The sequence below is a fragment of the Myotis yumanensis genome, unplaced genomic scaffold (genome assembly GCF_028538775.1).
Source record: "Myotis yumanensis isolate MYYU_CA2020_CCGP unplaced genomic scaffold, mMyoYum1.0.hap1 SCAF_15, whole genome shotgun sequence".
In the NCBI taxonomy this organism is placed as follows: domain Eukaryota; kingdom Metazoa; phylum Chordata; class Mammalia; order Chiroptera; family Vespertilionidae; genus Myotis; species Myotis yumanensis.
Window position 1 is genome coordinate 14,652,237 of NW_027223766.1, and position 16,941 is coordinate 14,669,177.

Sequence of the window (16,941 nt, forward strand, 5' to 3'; positions counted from 1 at the left end):
CGGTGAGAGACCTGTATTAGTCGGACCGTGTCGCTTCCCTCCTTTAAACCCTTCAGGGCTCCCACCGAATGTGGCCGTTAAGTTCTAATTTGCAGCCTGGATGCTTCTCAGACCTGTTTCCTAGCACTCAGCCCCTGACTCACGGCTTCCCAGTATACGAACACTTGCTGTTTCTCCCCAAAGCGCCCAATATGTTACCTCCCAGGGCCTTTGCGCTTGCTGTCCCACTTGCTTGGAACACGTTTTCCAGGTAGGAATTAGACCTTTAATAAATATTTGTTGAATTAATAATTGAATTCATACACTCCCCCAGGCAATCAGTCAAGGGCAGGAAGATCAGCTCATTAATTTTTTCAGCTCATTAATTTCCGAGAGTGGATGGGGGAGGGATGCTCATAGTCCCCGGCCCTGCCCCCCAATTTGGGAGGCTAATTTCTGGGAGTCTGCCAAGATTGCAAATAGGGAGAATTGAGATCGCCTAGGAAGACAGTCTTGTCTTTGAGAAACAGATGATTGAACCCCAGGGAGCAGCAGCATTAAAAATTCCTTTTTTGTTGCAGTAAAATTAACATAACAAAATTCACAATTTTAGCCATCTTAAAGTGTTCCTTACTTCATCCACAGTGATGTGCAACCATTACCAGGGCCTAATTTCAGAGCATTTCATCACCTCCATCCCCATGACTCCCCCTTTCCCCTCTTCCCAGCCCCTGGCAACCACTAATCTACTTTTTGTCTTGATGGGTTTACCTGTTCTGGGCATTTCATCTACATGGAATCATTCCATATGTGGCCTTTTGTGTCTGGCTTTCACTTAGCATGTTTTCAACGTTCATCCACATTGTAGCATGTGTCAGTACTTCATTTCTGGGAAAGGCTGTGTACCACTCCATTGTGTGGATATACTGCATTTTGTTATTGATTCATCAGTTGATAGACCTTTCGGTTACTTGCATATTTTGTGTGTGGCTATTATGAATAATGCTGCTATGAACATTTGTGTATACATTTCAACACCTGTTTTAATTTCTCTTGGGTTTATATATCTGGGAGTAGAATTGCTGGGTCAAATGGTAATTCTTTATTTAACTTTGAGGAACTGCCAAAATGTTTTCCATGGTGGCTGTACCATTTTCCCGCCAGAATGAATAATCATTCTAGTTTTCCCAACATCCTTGCCAACACTTGTTTTCTGTTTTTGTTTGCCTATGGCCAGCCTAGTGGATGTGAAGGGGTATCTCATTGTGGCTTTGATTACATTTCCCTGATGGGAACATCAACGTTTAAGCACAGGCTCCAGTTAGGAGATGAGACGGAAAGCTAGAGAATAGTAGGACTGCAGTTAAATCGGTCTCCTGGACTTCTGGGCCCCTGGTATTCTCCTTGGTTACAGACGTGACCACTAGCCTACAGAGCTCTTCAATATCTGCCAGATCTCTTATGTCTACTTGTGGTTTTTAAAAAAATATATTTTTATTGATGTCAGAGAGGATGGGAAAGGGAGAGAGAGATAGAAACATCAGTGATGAGAAAGAATCGTTGACCTGCTGCCTCCTGCACACCCCCTGACTGGGAATCGAACCGTGACCTCCTGATTCATAGGTTGACGCTAAACCACTGAGCCATGCCGGCCGGGCTCCTGTGTCTAGTTTGACTCAAATTGCCTTGGTGTTCCAAGTGTGGCATGGCTTTTCCAAAGTTACCATGGGTAGCTCTGCATTGTTAAGCGCTCACCCCGTTCATTTAGAGGCAGCAGAGTGCAGAGGGTAAAAGCATGTTAACTGCCTGCGTGCAGATGCTGACTCCAGTGGGCAGCTTAGTTAGCCTCTCTGTTCCTCATATCCTCGTGCGGAAAATGACGTTGGGGCTGTCCTGGCGACTGAAGGAGTTTAGTGTGTAAAGTGCTCGGAATAATGCCTGGCACATAGTGAGTGCCTTGTGCGCCTGTGCTGTAATCATGGTGATGATGATGACAATTTATCTAGATATTCACTTAGGGAAGGGGCAAGAATAGGTTTATGCTGGATCCGAGTGTGGGATTGAGGGCGGTGATTGTGTGTTTGCTCAATGGGCTCTTTGATAGCATGCTCTGCTTTCCATGGTCCTATTGTGGTGCTGGTGTCAGCAACACAGTGTAAATTATTTACTCTTGTGGCTCATAGGCTGTATTTCACAAGTCATGTCACTTAATCCAATTTACATTTTAGACTTAGATTTACCTTTATTTGTTTGGACAGGGACTAGACTTGCTTCGATTAAACATTTTTTTTCCTGTTATTACTGTAGTACAATTGTATTATTTTTTTAAAAATGTGGAATTGTGAAAGAAAACATCACTTATAATTGCATCACTTCGAAACACCCTGTCCCAGCTCTAAGCGCACATCTTCCTGTATTTTCCCTGAGGCATTTCAAGCGTAATTATAATCATTCTACAAACAGAACAGAAGATCCTTACAAGTCTTTGAGAGCTTGTTTTCAGCTGCCCTGCGAATCTCTTCTAATAGGTCCTAATTTTTGAAATTCCTCGAGACTTAACATCTAGATCCCATAAAAGATATATTTTCAAAATTTATAGATGTGAATAGAGAAAGAACCCTCTCCTATCTAGACATTTTATATACATATAATCTTGAAAAGATGCCAAGGACTGTTTTATAGCTTTCTGATAAAACCTATTATTTTTCTACAGCAAGAAAAAGAATGCTTAGCAGTGCCAAAAAAGTGTACAAAGAGTCAAAATAATCAACATGTCATTCGAATTCTAAGTTTTGGCATTTAGGGTTCTTTAAACATAGATTCTGCAAATATTTTGCAGATAAGTAAACTGAGATAGAAAGACTAAGTGACATTTCTGTTTTCAGTCAACGTTGGAAATAAACACAGAAACCCAAAGCCTCTCCTTATTAGATCAGAAGATAGCATCTTCCTATATTTTTAGACATAAACCTGTGGAAGAGATATGAACACTTAAGCTGTCCTGAGATGTATGAAGGGTGCTATCAAGTAAAACGAGGCAATTATTGTTCAGTTTTTAAAAGTTCTGATGTTATTTGGAATATGTCTTTCTCACCTTGTAAAAGTGATACTTAGGAAAGTGGAGATGTTGGAGAATGGGAGGGAGGATACACAGATTTTAGTTTAGAAAGATGATATAGAAGGAGTCTATGAAAAGGGCATTGCCCGGCTTGTATGGCTCAGTGGCTGAGCGTCGCCCTGTGAACCAGGAGGTCACGGTTCGATTCTCGGTCAGGGCATATGCCTGGGTTTTGGGGCTCAATCCCTAGCAGGGGGCATGCAGGAGACAGCCAGTGATTCTCTCTCATCATTGATGTTTCTATCTCTCCTCCCGTTCTCTCTGAAATCAATAAGAAAAAAAAAAGGGGGGGGGGGGAAGGACATTAATGAGGTAACTTTAGAGAAGATGGCAAAGACGTGGTATAGAAAGTTGTAACTGACAGTGAAATAAATACAAGAATAAGAATACTTATAGAAGAATGTAATACCTTCCCTCTGCTCAAATAACAAAGCAAAACTGTATAAGGAATGTCAGATAGTAATTCAGAGGGACCGAGTTTTCTCTGTTTCTTTATTTTGGTGTCAACTTGTGATATCTTGAAGATAGACCAAATCTAAAGACTTTTTTGGGATCTAAAGAAAAGAAAGCTTTTATTTTATCTGAAAATGTATTTGTTTGTTTAGTTTTTGTAAGACTCGGAACAGACGGAGGACAAAGAGGCTTGGCAGAGTGGCCTGACCAGCAGCCTTGATCAGATTTGGGCGGTCAGGCCCTGTGGCCCGCGGTGCCCGTTATTCTGACTTGTCACTCTGCTGGGCCCCTCAGTTGGGCCTGTTTGAACCTGGTTGGCTTGACATCCTGTAAAAACCTGGAGTTTCATCATAGAGTTTTTGGTTTCAGCAGCTGTTCAGTCAAACCCTCCTGAATTCTGTTAGGGGACCTGAAGTGTGAAAAGAAGCCTTAGGTGCCCTGGCCTGCCCAGGACACAGCCAACTGAAAAGACAAATCCAGACACAGGTGGAGAGGGTGACAGGTCACTAGGAAACTCCTTAAGTGTTCCCTGAGCTCTGAAGTTAGGCAGACTTGAGGTTGACTCCCAACAACTCTGTTACCTGTCCAGGTGACCATGGGGACATCTGTCTCACCAGGCTGCCGTGAGGATTGAGGAGAAAGAGATACAGGCACCCGAGCCTGGGGCTCTGAGGCAGGGCTGTGTGGCCCTTCCCGTGTATGGATTTTGCAGTCAGGTCGCAGGAGCTGTGTTGCAGGACGTGGCGCGGTTATGGGGCATCGGTTCCTGGCGTGAGGATTGTGTCTCGTCCCCAGGAACTGAGTCAGCAGACCAGGGTTGGAGCGCAGGAACCTGCGTTTTAAACCAGCACTAAGGATACGGATGAAAGTGGAGTCACACTTTGCAAAATACTAGTATACTTTGGAGGTTGGTGGGTAGAAGCCATTTGACCCTGAAACTTTAATAGCTTGGGTGGGTGCGTTTTCCCGGCTCATCTTTTCACAGTAATCACTGCGGGGATCTAAGCATTGGCCAGAACATTCTAATTAAGAAAAACCATTCAGGAATAGCAGTGTAAGCTTAGGTAAATAAAAAAATGTGCAGAAAGATGTTTGTCACTTACCATACGTACTTCACCAAAAAAGTGAGCTTAATGTTTGAAATAAATAAAAATAGAAACAGGAACTCCATTAATTAGCACATCACTTTAAAGTTAATACACTTGGAGTGTGTCTTTACCAAAGGAAACAAATATTTAGAGACCAGGACGTAACACACACACTCATACACACACACACACACACACACACACAGCATTTCGAATTGTCCGTCCTATAGTTCAATCTGGGAGCCATTAATGAGAGTGTTCTGGTTAATCTTAATTGTCGTGATGATATGAGGAGATGTGATCTCTGAGTTATTCAGACCACGTCGGGTAGGTTATTAAGAACCATTGTTAAGTCAGGGGACGGAGTGAGAAGGGAATGCAACTAGTCAGGCGTCCGGTTTCGGTATTTCCTGTTGTTAGCGCTAGAATGTTTCAGAACACAACGTACCTAATTTTCCCTCTGATACTCCTGTGGTATAATTTATATATACATATGTATCCACATGCACGCACATACTACGCACACACAGAGCCCTGCTTGATGGCCAAAAGGGAAGAGGCCCCAAGGGCTCTTTAGTGTACAATTAATATTTTGGTTAGAAAATCAGCAGATTGTTTCAGTATGGTTATGTGTGATGACATCATATTCCAGTAAAGTTATAATGAACAGAAATTTTGTTTGTCTCTGTGGCAAACCGAAATGAGTTTTGTAATTGTCAGCAGGCCAGAGTGATTACAGTGGCGCCCACTCCCTCTCCTGTAGTTAAAGGTCTGCTCGCATTCCACTCGCGGACCTCTGCTTTCAGCAGTGTGTAATTGACTGTAAACATTCGCTCCACGGGGAGAGCTGGCCGTGTAAGATCTCAGGAGTCCATTTCTGATTTCAGGTTGTCTGTTTTAAAAGGCTCGGTCGGTAGTGGAACCAGTTTAAAACATGCATCGAGCCCGGCCAGTGTGGCTCAGTGATTGAGCGTCAACCCATGAACCAAGGGGTCCCTGGTTTGATTCCTGGTCAGGGCACATGCCCAGGTTGCAGGCTTGATCCCCAGTTGGGAGCGTGCAGGAGGCAGCCGATCTATGTCTCTCTTTTATCGTCGATGTTTCTATCTCTCTATCCCTCTCCCTCTCTCTCTCTCAAATTAATAAAAACATATTTAAAAAAACTTGAAGACCCTTCAGATCTTTCTGCTCTGTCTCACCTGTTCTTAAAACTTTCTAAGTGTTAACTTAGTCAATTCCCCCATTAGTGAAGTGCTCTTATTTAAAACAAACAAAACATGCATCGAGTTCTGTAGAGGTGGGAAAACGAAATTTTGTGGGACACAGAAATCACCTGCATCCATCCTATTAGTCTGTCCAAATTTCTGCATTAAAATAATTAAAAATGAAACAGGTAACAGGAGATTGCACTTTACTACACTAGTTATTGGAATCAAAGAGAAAAAAAAAGTGTGGTTTTTAATGCTTTTGAGTCTTTGCATGTTTTTAAAAAAAATAGTCTGTTACGACAAGTAATTTTTTTTCTTCCTTTAACTTTTTCATCTTTGCCAATTAAAAATGAGAAGGTATGACATAATAAAACACATTTAAAAATACTTTATCTTAAAAGAAATTAATGGGAAAACTGCGGGCCAAGAAAATTGACTCTAAGAATTTAAAACAGCGATTTCTCCCTCCTTCTCAGACTCTGGCTTTCTCCACTGCTAATTGCCTCCCTGACGGGGTGTTGTTTCTTTTCTGATTGCGGCCTGCTTTCATCGCCTTCACTGCCGTCTACTATTTCCCCTGCCTTTTGATCACCGGCATGAATCAGAGCCCAGCCTCAGGCTCTCTTTCTGGGTTCCTTTCTGCTTTCTTTTTCCAGGTGCTCATCCACTCACATGGTTTCAGTTAGTGCCAGCCTCCCACAGCTGTGGGGTCAGTGCCGACCTACATGCTCGCCCGGCACCTGCAGGAAACCTTCACCATTAGTCCCATCTGCCCGCAGAGCCTTACGGGATGGGTGCTGTGCTGTTGATCTCAGGTTGAATATAGCGCACCGCTCCATGGATGTCCACTCGCCATCTGAAAGGACGAGGGCATCGATTGGACTTCTTTTTGCCGGGATACAGACATTTTTCCGCACTGGAGTGATTTTGTACTTCAGTTTTCAGCATTATTATAACGCACCATTCCATCCAAATCAGTCCTGTGAGTTTTGCTCACTCATCTGCCTTGACCTGTGCGTAGCGTTTGACACTCAACCCCTCGCTCTTCCATGATAGACTTTCCCACTTGGCTTCCAGGAAGGAGGACACCCTGCCTGCCTGGATTTCCTGTCTGGCTTTCAAGTCCTGCCTGGCTTTAACGGCCAGCGATACATTGAAGATTCCCAAATTTTATTCCCACCTTGGACCTCTTTTTCTAGAGTCCAGACTCATAAACCCAGCTGTCCATTGGACATCTCCATGTGGATGTCTGACAGGCCTACTAACTTCACACCTTCAAACCAGAGCGCCTGACGTCTGCCCACCAGCAATCCCCTTCCTTGCCTCCTCCGCTCTCCTATTCCGTAGCCAGTTCTTGGGCAAACCCTGTCTCTCTACTTTTGAAATTCACTTGGAATCCACTGCTCTCATCACTTCTTCTGCTGTCACGTTCGTTCAGGCCTCGGTCATCTTTCCCGTGTTACTGCGCTAGTTTCCTAATAGATCTCCTGGCTTCTACCATCCTTCCCTATAGTCTGTTCTCTACGTAGTAGTTCGATGATCCTTCAAAAATGTGAGCCACGTCATGTCACTTCTCTGGTGGTGGCCATTTCACTCCACGAGTAGAAGTGAAGTCCATAGTGATTTCTAAGGACGTCCCTAAGCGACCTTGGCCACCTCCTCTTATCTCGCGGTTTCCCTTTCCTCTCTCCCTCGACTCTAAGAAGATGACCATCCTCTGAGGTACTTGAACGTGCGTGGCATGCTGCTGCCTCAGGGCCTTCGCACTTGACATTGTCTGCTTCCTCTGCACCGTCCCAGGGGATCCACACTTATTTTAGGTCTTTACCCGGCTGTCATCTCAGTGAGGCCCTCCCTGGCCACCCCATCTAACACCCACCTCCCTGACACATCTGAACCTTGTCCTCTTTAACTGTTTAACAGGTGTCTCTAACATACTATGTTTTGCATATTTACCTTGTTTCTTGTCTGCTCCACTTCAGTGTGTGTCATTGTCACGCTCCCCTGTGAAATAATTGCTGTGTTAATGGATTTTATTGCATATCACCTTAATATTTTTCTTCTTGATGTCTTCTAGGTTTGTTCTTTCTACTTACACCCTCTTTTATTGTCTCAAGTCCACATCACTACAGCTCTTCCGTAACTCTTCTCTACCTTAGGCTCATTCAACTCAAACCTGCCAAAATCTTTACCTTAAATACATTTTATTATTATACTTTCTACCTACAAATTGGGTTAAACTCCCTATTCTTTCTGATGTTGAATCGGATCTTATTTCTTTGCAAAATATTTATTATCACTTTGGAGGAGTGACTCCACCTCTCTGCCCTCCCATTTCTCATCATAACGGTCTGCTATAAGCACAAGAGTCTGCTTGTTGTCATCGGAATGGCCTTGCTCGTCGCCGTCCTCTGTGGTGGCTCCCCGGCCTTCACCAGACCATTGGCCCACTTCCGTCAAAATCTGTCTGAAAGCTTGAAGTTAAAATTTGATTAGGGTTCATACGAGGGCATAGCGCATTATATGGTTGGTATCACCTTAAACAAAACAAATCTGATTACAGAGTGATTTTATCGGACTAACATTCCTATTTTATTTTCTTTAGGTATCATTGCCCGATGCCTAAGATCTTTTACGTTCAGCTGACTGTAGGAAACAATGAGTTTTTTGGGGAAGGGAAGACTCGACAAGCTGCTAGACACAACGCTGCCATGAAGGCCCTCCAGGCGCTGCAGAACGAGCCCATTCCCGAGAAGTCCTCTCAGGTGTGCTGCTGCTGCTCTCTAGATCCCCGGGTGGTGATCCAAAAGACAAATGTGTGCATTTTCACAAACAGGAGAAATGATCTCCTGATAGGAAGGAAGAGGAGAGTGGCGATCTCTGTTAATTTGCTTCTCAGATTGATTACCTGTCTACTATCCTGGACTTGTCCTTGCCAGGATGACCTTGCCTTTGAGAATTTGGGTTCACCAATGGAGTGCACTTCCCAGGCAGCTCAGGATCTGGGAATGTGTACAAGGATGAGAAATAACATTCACTTACTTTGAGTTTAATGCTACATTTACTGAGCATGAATTGTGTTGTGTTGATTTGGAATTGAAGAATTTAAAGTGGAGGAGATTATTATGGATATTTCCAGTCCTACCTAATTTTTATGATTGAGGATATCGAGGCTTTTGTTAGCCCCTTCTCATGGCTTCAGCTGCCTTCTCTATTGACTTCAGAAGAGTATCTCCAGCTCAGGCATGTGTCTGAGTCCTCTTCTTACTGAGCTCTCCTCTTAGTTATTTCAAACCACACAGTTCCACCTCTACAGTTCCCCACGCCTCGAGGTGGCTGGTCTGGTTAATGGCAGACTTAGGTAGTTTTCTCCTGGACACGTTCATTAGGACATTTATCTGTTTTCCCACTACATCACAAGCCTCCTGGCGAAGGATACCCTCCCTTTATCTCTGTTACTTACACTACGTCCAGCGTATCTGGGGTCCTCCCTCCAGATGTGCTAAATAAGTAAGTGAATTGGTGTCAGGGCCAGACCCGGAGCTCCAGAGTCCTGGTTTGCATCCCTTATTTCTACAGCTTAGTTTTCATAGAAGGTGCAGTATCATGTTATAACACCAGTGGAGGTACTGTGTGTACAAGAGTGTGTGTGTGTGTGTGTGTGTGTGTGTGTATAGAGATTTTTAATATATACATATTTTTATTGATTTCAGAGAGGAAGGGAGAGGAAGAGAGAGATAGAAACATCAATGATGAGAGAATCACTGATCAGCTGCCTCCTGCACATCCCACACTGGGGATCGAGCCTGCAACCCAGGCATGTGCCCTGACTGGGAATCGAACTGTGAACTCCTGGTTCATAGGTTGATACTCAACCACTGAGCCATGCTGGTTGGGCTGGATAGAGATTTTTAGAGAACTTGATAAACTCAAATTGGTGTATGGTTGAGTAAAAGACTTCCACGCTTAGCATTTATTCTACTTTGAGGGGAAAAAGTGAAAAACAACAAAGAGCCTCAGAGCAGCTATTGCCTGCTCTGCTTACAGGCACTCCACAGGATCAGTCTGGGGTTTCTGTCTCCTACTGTATTTTCTGTTAGATGGGCCTCCTGACTGTAGACTGTGTGCGAAGTGTGTTCCAAAGTGAAGACTCAGTGCCATCCTGTTTTTTGTGATTTAGAATGGCGAATCCGGAAAAGAAATGGATGATGACAAAGACGCCAATAAATCTGAGATCAGCTTAGTGTTTGAAATTGCTCTGAAGCGAAATATGCCCGTCAGTTTCGAGGTATGTGCTCAGAGGAGAGCTTCCCACCCTCACCCCTGCTCCTCACTAACTCAGATAAGCAACCAGCTAAGTGAAGTGAGCAGGTATCCTTGTGTCCTGAGAGAGTGCGTGTGCTTCCTGTGCTCACACTCTGTCCGGCAATGATGTAGGCCCCGGGGAGAGAAGAACTTACAGAATGTCATGGGTTCCTGCATGTGCCTGACCAGGAATCGAACCGGTGACCTCTTGGTTCCTGGGTTGATGCTCAGCTGCTGAGCCACACTGGCCGGGCTCCTGCTCACTTCTTTCGCTTTTCCGTATTGAGCCATCTGTATATATCATATCTCAATTTTCCTCGTAAAGTTTATTTTCTCATTGTAAGTTAATTTGTAGTGCTCCAGAGGGTTCGGTGTTTAAAATAGGATCAAATTGAAAATATCCAAGTTAGTATTTAGTGACACACGCATTAATATTCAGTTTCTTCTGTACTTGCCAAAATATGTTTACATTTTACTAAGCCACTAAGTAAAGCAGCTGTCTACTTTGCAACTAGATAAATAGGTGACAGAAATATTTATAAAATTGTGTGACATTAAAAGTAGGAAAAAACATTTTCAATATTATAATTCCTTCTATATTGAGGTTTCTAATTTTGCAACTCAAATACTTAGAAAATAGGCAAAACCCAGGAAATAAGCCGACACGGTCGTGGAGTGTCCTCCTTCAAATTGGGGTGACGTTCAGCACTAGAAAGCTCCCACATTTAACTCACTAGCAGGGTCGACTGACCTCAGCTGAGAACCTGTTTGCTTTCTTCTCAGACACAATTCCTGCAAATGGGGCTGCCTGATGTCCGCCTGCAGCAGATGGAAAGCAGCACCCTGGGGCAGGCAGGGGCAGGCAGGGGCAGAATGCACTGGAGGGCTTATTAGGCCCAGCAAGAAACGATAGGGACAGATGGAAAGCCAATCAAAGTAATTGCATAGACTCGGAAACTACAGTGGGGCCTTGACTTACGAGTGTCCTGACTAACGAGTATTTTGAGATACGAGCTTTGAGTTGTGAGCTAAAATTCGGGTTACGAGCCAGCTTCAGATACCCCACCACTAGTTGGCGCAGCGAACGTCACAGTGAACGCCACAATATCAGCCCAGCATCACGTGTCTCACTCGTTCACTGTTGATTTGACATACGAGTAATTTGAGTTACAAGCTCCGACACGGAACAAATTAAACTCGTAAGTCAAGGCCCCACTGTATTGGATTTGGGCCTTAAAGGCTACAGTGAATAGGGACAGTTTTATCAGTCTTAGAAGCCCTTGGCGGCATCAGTATACGTTACAGAATATTTGATGTTCAAATGGTGACCTCATGCCAGCAATAAAAGGTTAATAACTATTTGGTATTCTCTATTAAGTCAGTACGGCATATAGGTGTTTGTTGTTTTTTATTTTTTTTACATTGTATTTTATTGTTGACAGTATTACAGTACAGTTGTCTCCCATTTCTCCCTTTTGGCCCCACTTCGCCCACCCCCGCCTTCCCCATGCAATTGTCTGTGTCCATGGGTTATGCATATATGCTCTTTGGTTAATTTCTACCTGTTCCCTTCCTCTCATCACCCCTCCCCTTTCCCACTGAGATCTGTTATTTTGTTCCATGCATCCATACCTCTGGACCTCTGTTGTGTGTTGTTGTTTTTTTTTAATTCAGGAGGATGGCCAGCAAAGTGGTTAAAATAAACAGTTTTGGTATTTCAACTAGTAAACTTAAATTACTTGGAAAACATGCTTATCGTAAGTTCCTTATCCCTAGCATTGTTGAATTACTGAACTATTGCTTTCTTTTCCTCACTGGCATCCAGTATTAAAAGACAAACTTTTAATGTGCTGTTAAATAGGAAACTGTTTAATTCAGTAGGGTACCTTTTATAGCTTAAAACTGTGAAGGAGACGGAAGTTTTGAGAATCAGGTTTGGGGAGGCATATTTCTTCGAAAGTGGTCTTACTTTAAGTGAGCACATTGGTACAGGGTTTGGGAGCATCCACAGCTTACAGAGTCACAATCCATAACCCTAGGAAGCGAGGATTTTTTATGGCATATCGACTAACCTTTTAAAGATCATGTCAGAGAGTAAACATTCCTTTCTCTAAAACAACCTTTGAAGGTTTATGTCAAAAATGGTTATTTTTGAGCGGCTTCCCCATGCAGGATGCGGGATGGCTGGTAGAACTCTCTTAAGACGTGGTCCCCATCCTCCAGGAACGTACTCTTCCAGAGAAAATGCGATACCGTACACGTATCATTTTCAGTGCCCTGTGTACCTAATATAATGTGATGTGTTTTACGTTCTTAATTTTCTGTTCTATAAGAAATGAGTAATCATTGGAAGAAAATAGGAGATGTCTATAATACTATCAACATAAAACAAGGTTTTAAAAAATACATATTTTTATTGATATCAGAGAGGAAGGGAGGAGAGAGAGAGATAAAAGCGTCAATAATGAGAGAGAATCATTGATCGGCTGCCTCCTGCACACCCCCTACTGGGTATGGAGCTTGCGACCCAAGCATGTGGCCTGACCCAGATTGAACCCTGACCTCCTGGTTCATAGGTCATCGCTCAACCACAAGCCATCCTGGCTGGGCTAAAAGTATTTTTGAAAAGAAAAGATGGTAACCATAATGAGAATTGCCTGTTTTAAAATGGGTAAAAAATAATTTTGAGTGTGAATTGAATGTGTTTACTTAGATTTCTGTTCGCCCAACTTCAGTCTCTTATGCATTGTAAATATTGTAACTGAATAGTTCTTATATAATACCTTTCTAATAGGTTTATTAAAGAAACCTATAATTTTGGCATCATTCTTCATTTCTATTTGATTATGATAGGAACATTAAGAAAGATCCATGCGATAAGGACACATTCTAAGTGTGCCTGTATGTTATTTACTATTGTATTTGTACTTTATAGGTGATTAAAGAAAGCGGACCACCACATATGAAAAGCTTTGTTACGCGGGTGTCTGTGGGAGAGTTCTCTGCAGAAGGCGAGGGAAATAGCAAAAAGCTCTCCAAGAAGCGCGCTGCGACCACCGTCTTACAGGAGCTTAAGAAACTCCCACCTCTTCCTGTGGTTGAAAAGCCAAAACTATTTTTTAAAAAACGCCCTAAAACCATAGTCAAAGTAAGTGTGTGCTTATGAACATGAGTCAGTTTTACTGTGTGAATGTTCCGGTAACTATAGAGAAAAGTTTCCCCACAGGGCAGGCGTCTCAACCTATGGATTATAAACAGTCCCAGAGTCTGGGTTGGATGTGTGCCTGTGAATCAGTAACAATTCCGTTTGCTTTTCAGACACTTGCATACCTGTGTTTGTTCATCCAATAATACTTACATACGGACAGTTTTTTATGGCTCACAAAGTACTTTCTTGTTCATGATCACCTTTAGTATAGAATACTTTCTTGTTCATGATCACCTTTAGTGTAGAATACTTTAGTATAGAACACTTTCCCATCCGTGATCACCTTTAGTGTAATTCTCATCAGGACTGTGTAAGGTAGAGGATGTTACCCCTAACACATCCAAAGCATTTGTTCACTTTTATTCACCTGTCGTGTGGAGTAACCTGAACTGCTCTGATCTCTAACCAAGTTCTTTCTGCACACCACACTGCTATACATAGTATCTTTTCAGGACATCTGAAATGGGTAAGGATATGGGGGTGGGGGGTGGGGATATGAATAATGCCGACCTGTGACAGGAGCAGCAGCTAGTGAATGGGAAGCACTGTGTGTGTGCGGGACTTAGTATTTATTAATAATACAAATAATAAGCACCCAATAAGTATTAAATATTGTTATTTTATGTCTGATTCTGTCTGTTCACATGGTACCTTGGTTTTTAGCATTTTTGTCCCTTCCTCACAAGTCTTATACATCTAGGGCAGTGGTTCTCAACCTGTGGGTTGTGACCCCTTTGGGGGTTGAACGACCCTTTCACAGGGGTCGCCTAAGACCATCGGAAAACACGTATATAATTACATACTGTTTTTGTGATTAATCACTATGCTTTAATTATGTTCAATTTGTAACAATGAAATTGGGGGTCATCACAACATGAGGAACTGTATTAAAGGGTCGCGGCATTAGGAAGGTTGGGAACCACTGATCTAGGGTCTACAGTTCTTTATACGCAATAGAAGTAGAGAAAATAACTGGGTGAGTTGCCTTGATTTTTGAGAAAGATAATAAAACTGTCACGTTGTCTCATTGGATCCTCTCAGTCAGTCCGTGATGTAGGTGCTATCCCTGTTTCGCAGAAGAGGTCCTTGGTGTTTAAGAAGCTCACCCAAGATTCGGTAGCAGAGTCAGGGGTCTAGTCACGTGACTGAAGAGCCCATTTGAAACTGGTTGCTTGGAAACTCCTTTTGGATTTACTCTGTAGAGTTAAAAACATAAGACTCCCTGATAGTGTCTTTGGACGTATATCCTGTTTTTAATGTTTTCTTCTCTAAGATGAGACTGCAAAGAAGGCTTTCTGATAAAAGTTTCTGTCCTTACTGGTTTGTAGAGTGACACTATAAGAGCTGATATCCAAGGAATAACCTCATTGTCAAGGGTGCTGGTAGTTCATTTCGGTCAAGGGAAGAAACCAGTCACTCTTAGCTTTTTCAGAACGCCGTTATTATTTGAGTGCATTTATGCATCTGGTCCTTTGTCTTTGGAATCTGTATCAACAACAGTACCTCTGGCACGTAAGACATTCTGATGAAAGAGGCAAATTAAGCAAGAAGAGAGGCAAGGTGCCATCGAAGGACAGTCGTTTGAACTTCTTCACGAACTAGGCCACCTCTTCTAACCCCAGACTTAACGCTTCCCTTTACCTTTTCATTGGTATTCAATCTTAGACTCATAAATTCTTGTCTATGTTTGTCTTTTCTCATCAGTCCTTCTGATTTACTTAATCTTTATTGTTTGGTATGTAAATAAAAGGGGAAACCAGGATTTTACCCAAACTAAAAATTTCCCTTTTCTCTCTTCTCATGTCCCCTAACCGTTGCAGTATTGTCGCTCTCATCCTCTCTCTTACCCTCGCCCTGGGCGTCGTACTTCATACTCCCCAGGCTTCAATTCTATCTTTATGTGGATGATTCTCAAATACTCTATTGTACTCTACCCTGCTGCCTGGACATCTTCACTTAATATTTCACAGGCCCCTCAAACTCCGTGTCCAAAACTCCATGTTCCCTTCTAAAGCGCGTTCCCCCCCAGCATTCCTCATCAGTGACCGGCACCCGTGCAGCTGCTGAAACAGGCACCTGGGGTCCTTTCTTCTCCCTCACGCCTCAGGCCCAGTCTGTCATGCCCGACTGGGGCCATCCCTTACATAGTTCTTAAGTTGGTCCATTTCCTTCCATCCCTCTGCTCCCCTTTAAGTCACAATCAACTCTCACCTGAACTAGTACAGTTGGTTTGAAATTGGTCTTCGTGCAAGTACTCTGGATATCAAAAGGTCTTTAAAAAGTGTTATCTTTTATTTATTTCTTTTTTCTTTTTGTTGAATTTACGGAGGTGACACTGGTTAACAAAATTATACAGGTTTCAGGTGTGAAATTCTACAACACATTATCTGTACACTGTATTTTATGTTCACGACCCCAAGTCAAGTCTGTCCATCATCATTTATCCCCCCCCCCACCTAGGCCCTCCTCCCCCAGCAGTCTCCACACTGTTGTCTGTGTCCATGAGTTTCGTAGCACATGAGGCTTGTGAAGTGTTGTTCAAATCATTTGCCCACCTAGAAAAATGTGAGTGCCCATTAAAAAAATTGATTTTTATAGACAGGAAGGGAGAGAGAGAAAGGAGTGAAAGAGGCAGGGAAGGAAAAAAGGAGGAGAGAGCAAGAAATATCCATTTGTTGTTCCACTTAGGTATGCATTCATTGGTTGATTCTTGTACGTGCCCTGACAGGGATCTAACCCACAACCTTGTTGCATCAGGACGATTCTCTAACCAACTGAGCACCTGGCCACGGCCTGGTTGTCCATTTAAAATAATACATTTAATAGTGAATTTTGAGAAGTCTTTATATATTCTGGATACAAGTTCTTTATCAAATACACAGTTTGCAAATATTTTCTCCAAGCCTGTGATTTGCATTTTTTAAAGAACAGAAGTTAATAATTTCAAAGAAGTCCAATTTATTGTCATTGTTATTATTTTTATGGAATGTGATTTTTGGTGTTGTATCTAAGAAATTGTCATGCAACCCAAGTCACAAAAATTCCCCTTGTATGTTCTTCTGTAACTTTTACATATTACATTTAAGTCTATGAGCCATTTTAAGTTAATTTTTGAAAACCCGACCAGTGTGGCTCAGTTGGTTGGGCATCGTCTTGTGCACTTGAGGGGTTGCTGGTTCAATTCCCAGTCGGGGTACATTCCTTGGGTTGTGAGCTTGATCCCTGGTCTGGAGGGGAGGGGGTTGGGAGTGTTGGGAGGCAGCCGATCAATCGTTTTCTTTCACATTGATGTTTTTCTCCCTCTTTCTTCCTCTCTCTCTAAAAATCAATTTACAAGTTTAAAAAAAATGGTATAAAGTACAGGTTGAAAAAAAAGTTTTTTTTGCATATGAATTTCCACTTGTTCTAAATCCATTGGTTGAAAAGACTATCCTTTATCCACTGAATTGCTTTTGCACTTTTGTGGAAAACCAGATGACTGCATATGTGTGGATCTGTTTCTGGACATTCTTCTGTTTCATTGGTCTGTCTTTATGCTGATTGTACACATACTGTCTTTGTTGTCATAGCTTTGTAGTGAAT

General features: G+C 42.6%; 1 protein-coding gene across 8 annotated transcripts in view; it reads left to right on the plus strand.

Annotated features, from left to right (window-relative positions):
- The window catches only part of STAU2 (staufen double-stranded RNA binding protein 2), a 230,261-nt gene that overhangs the window by 66,659 nt on the left and 146,661 nt on the right, over positions 1 to 16,941 (plus strand). For all 8 annotated transcript variants that reach the window (XM_070392695.1, XM_070392694.1, XM_070392697.1 and 5 more), the window contains 3 exons: positions 8,452 to 8,611; positions 10,027 to 10,134; positions 13,087 to 13,299. In XM_070392695.1, coding sequence (XP_070248796.1) covers positions 8,452 to 8,611; positions 10,027 to 10,134; positions 13,087 to 13,299 — 481 coding nt within the window. The remainder of the gene's footprint in view (positions 1 to 8,451; positions 8,612 to 10,026; positions 10,135 to 13,086; positions 13,300 to 16,941) is intronic.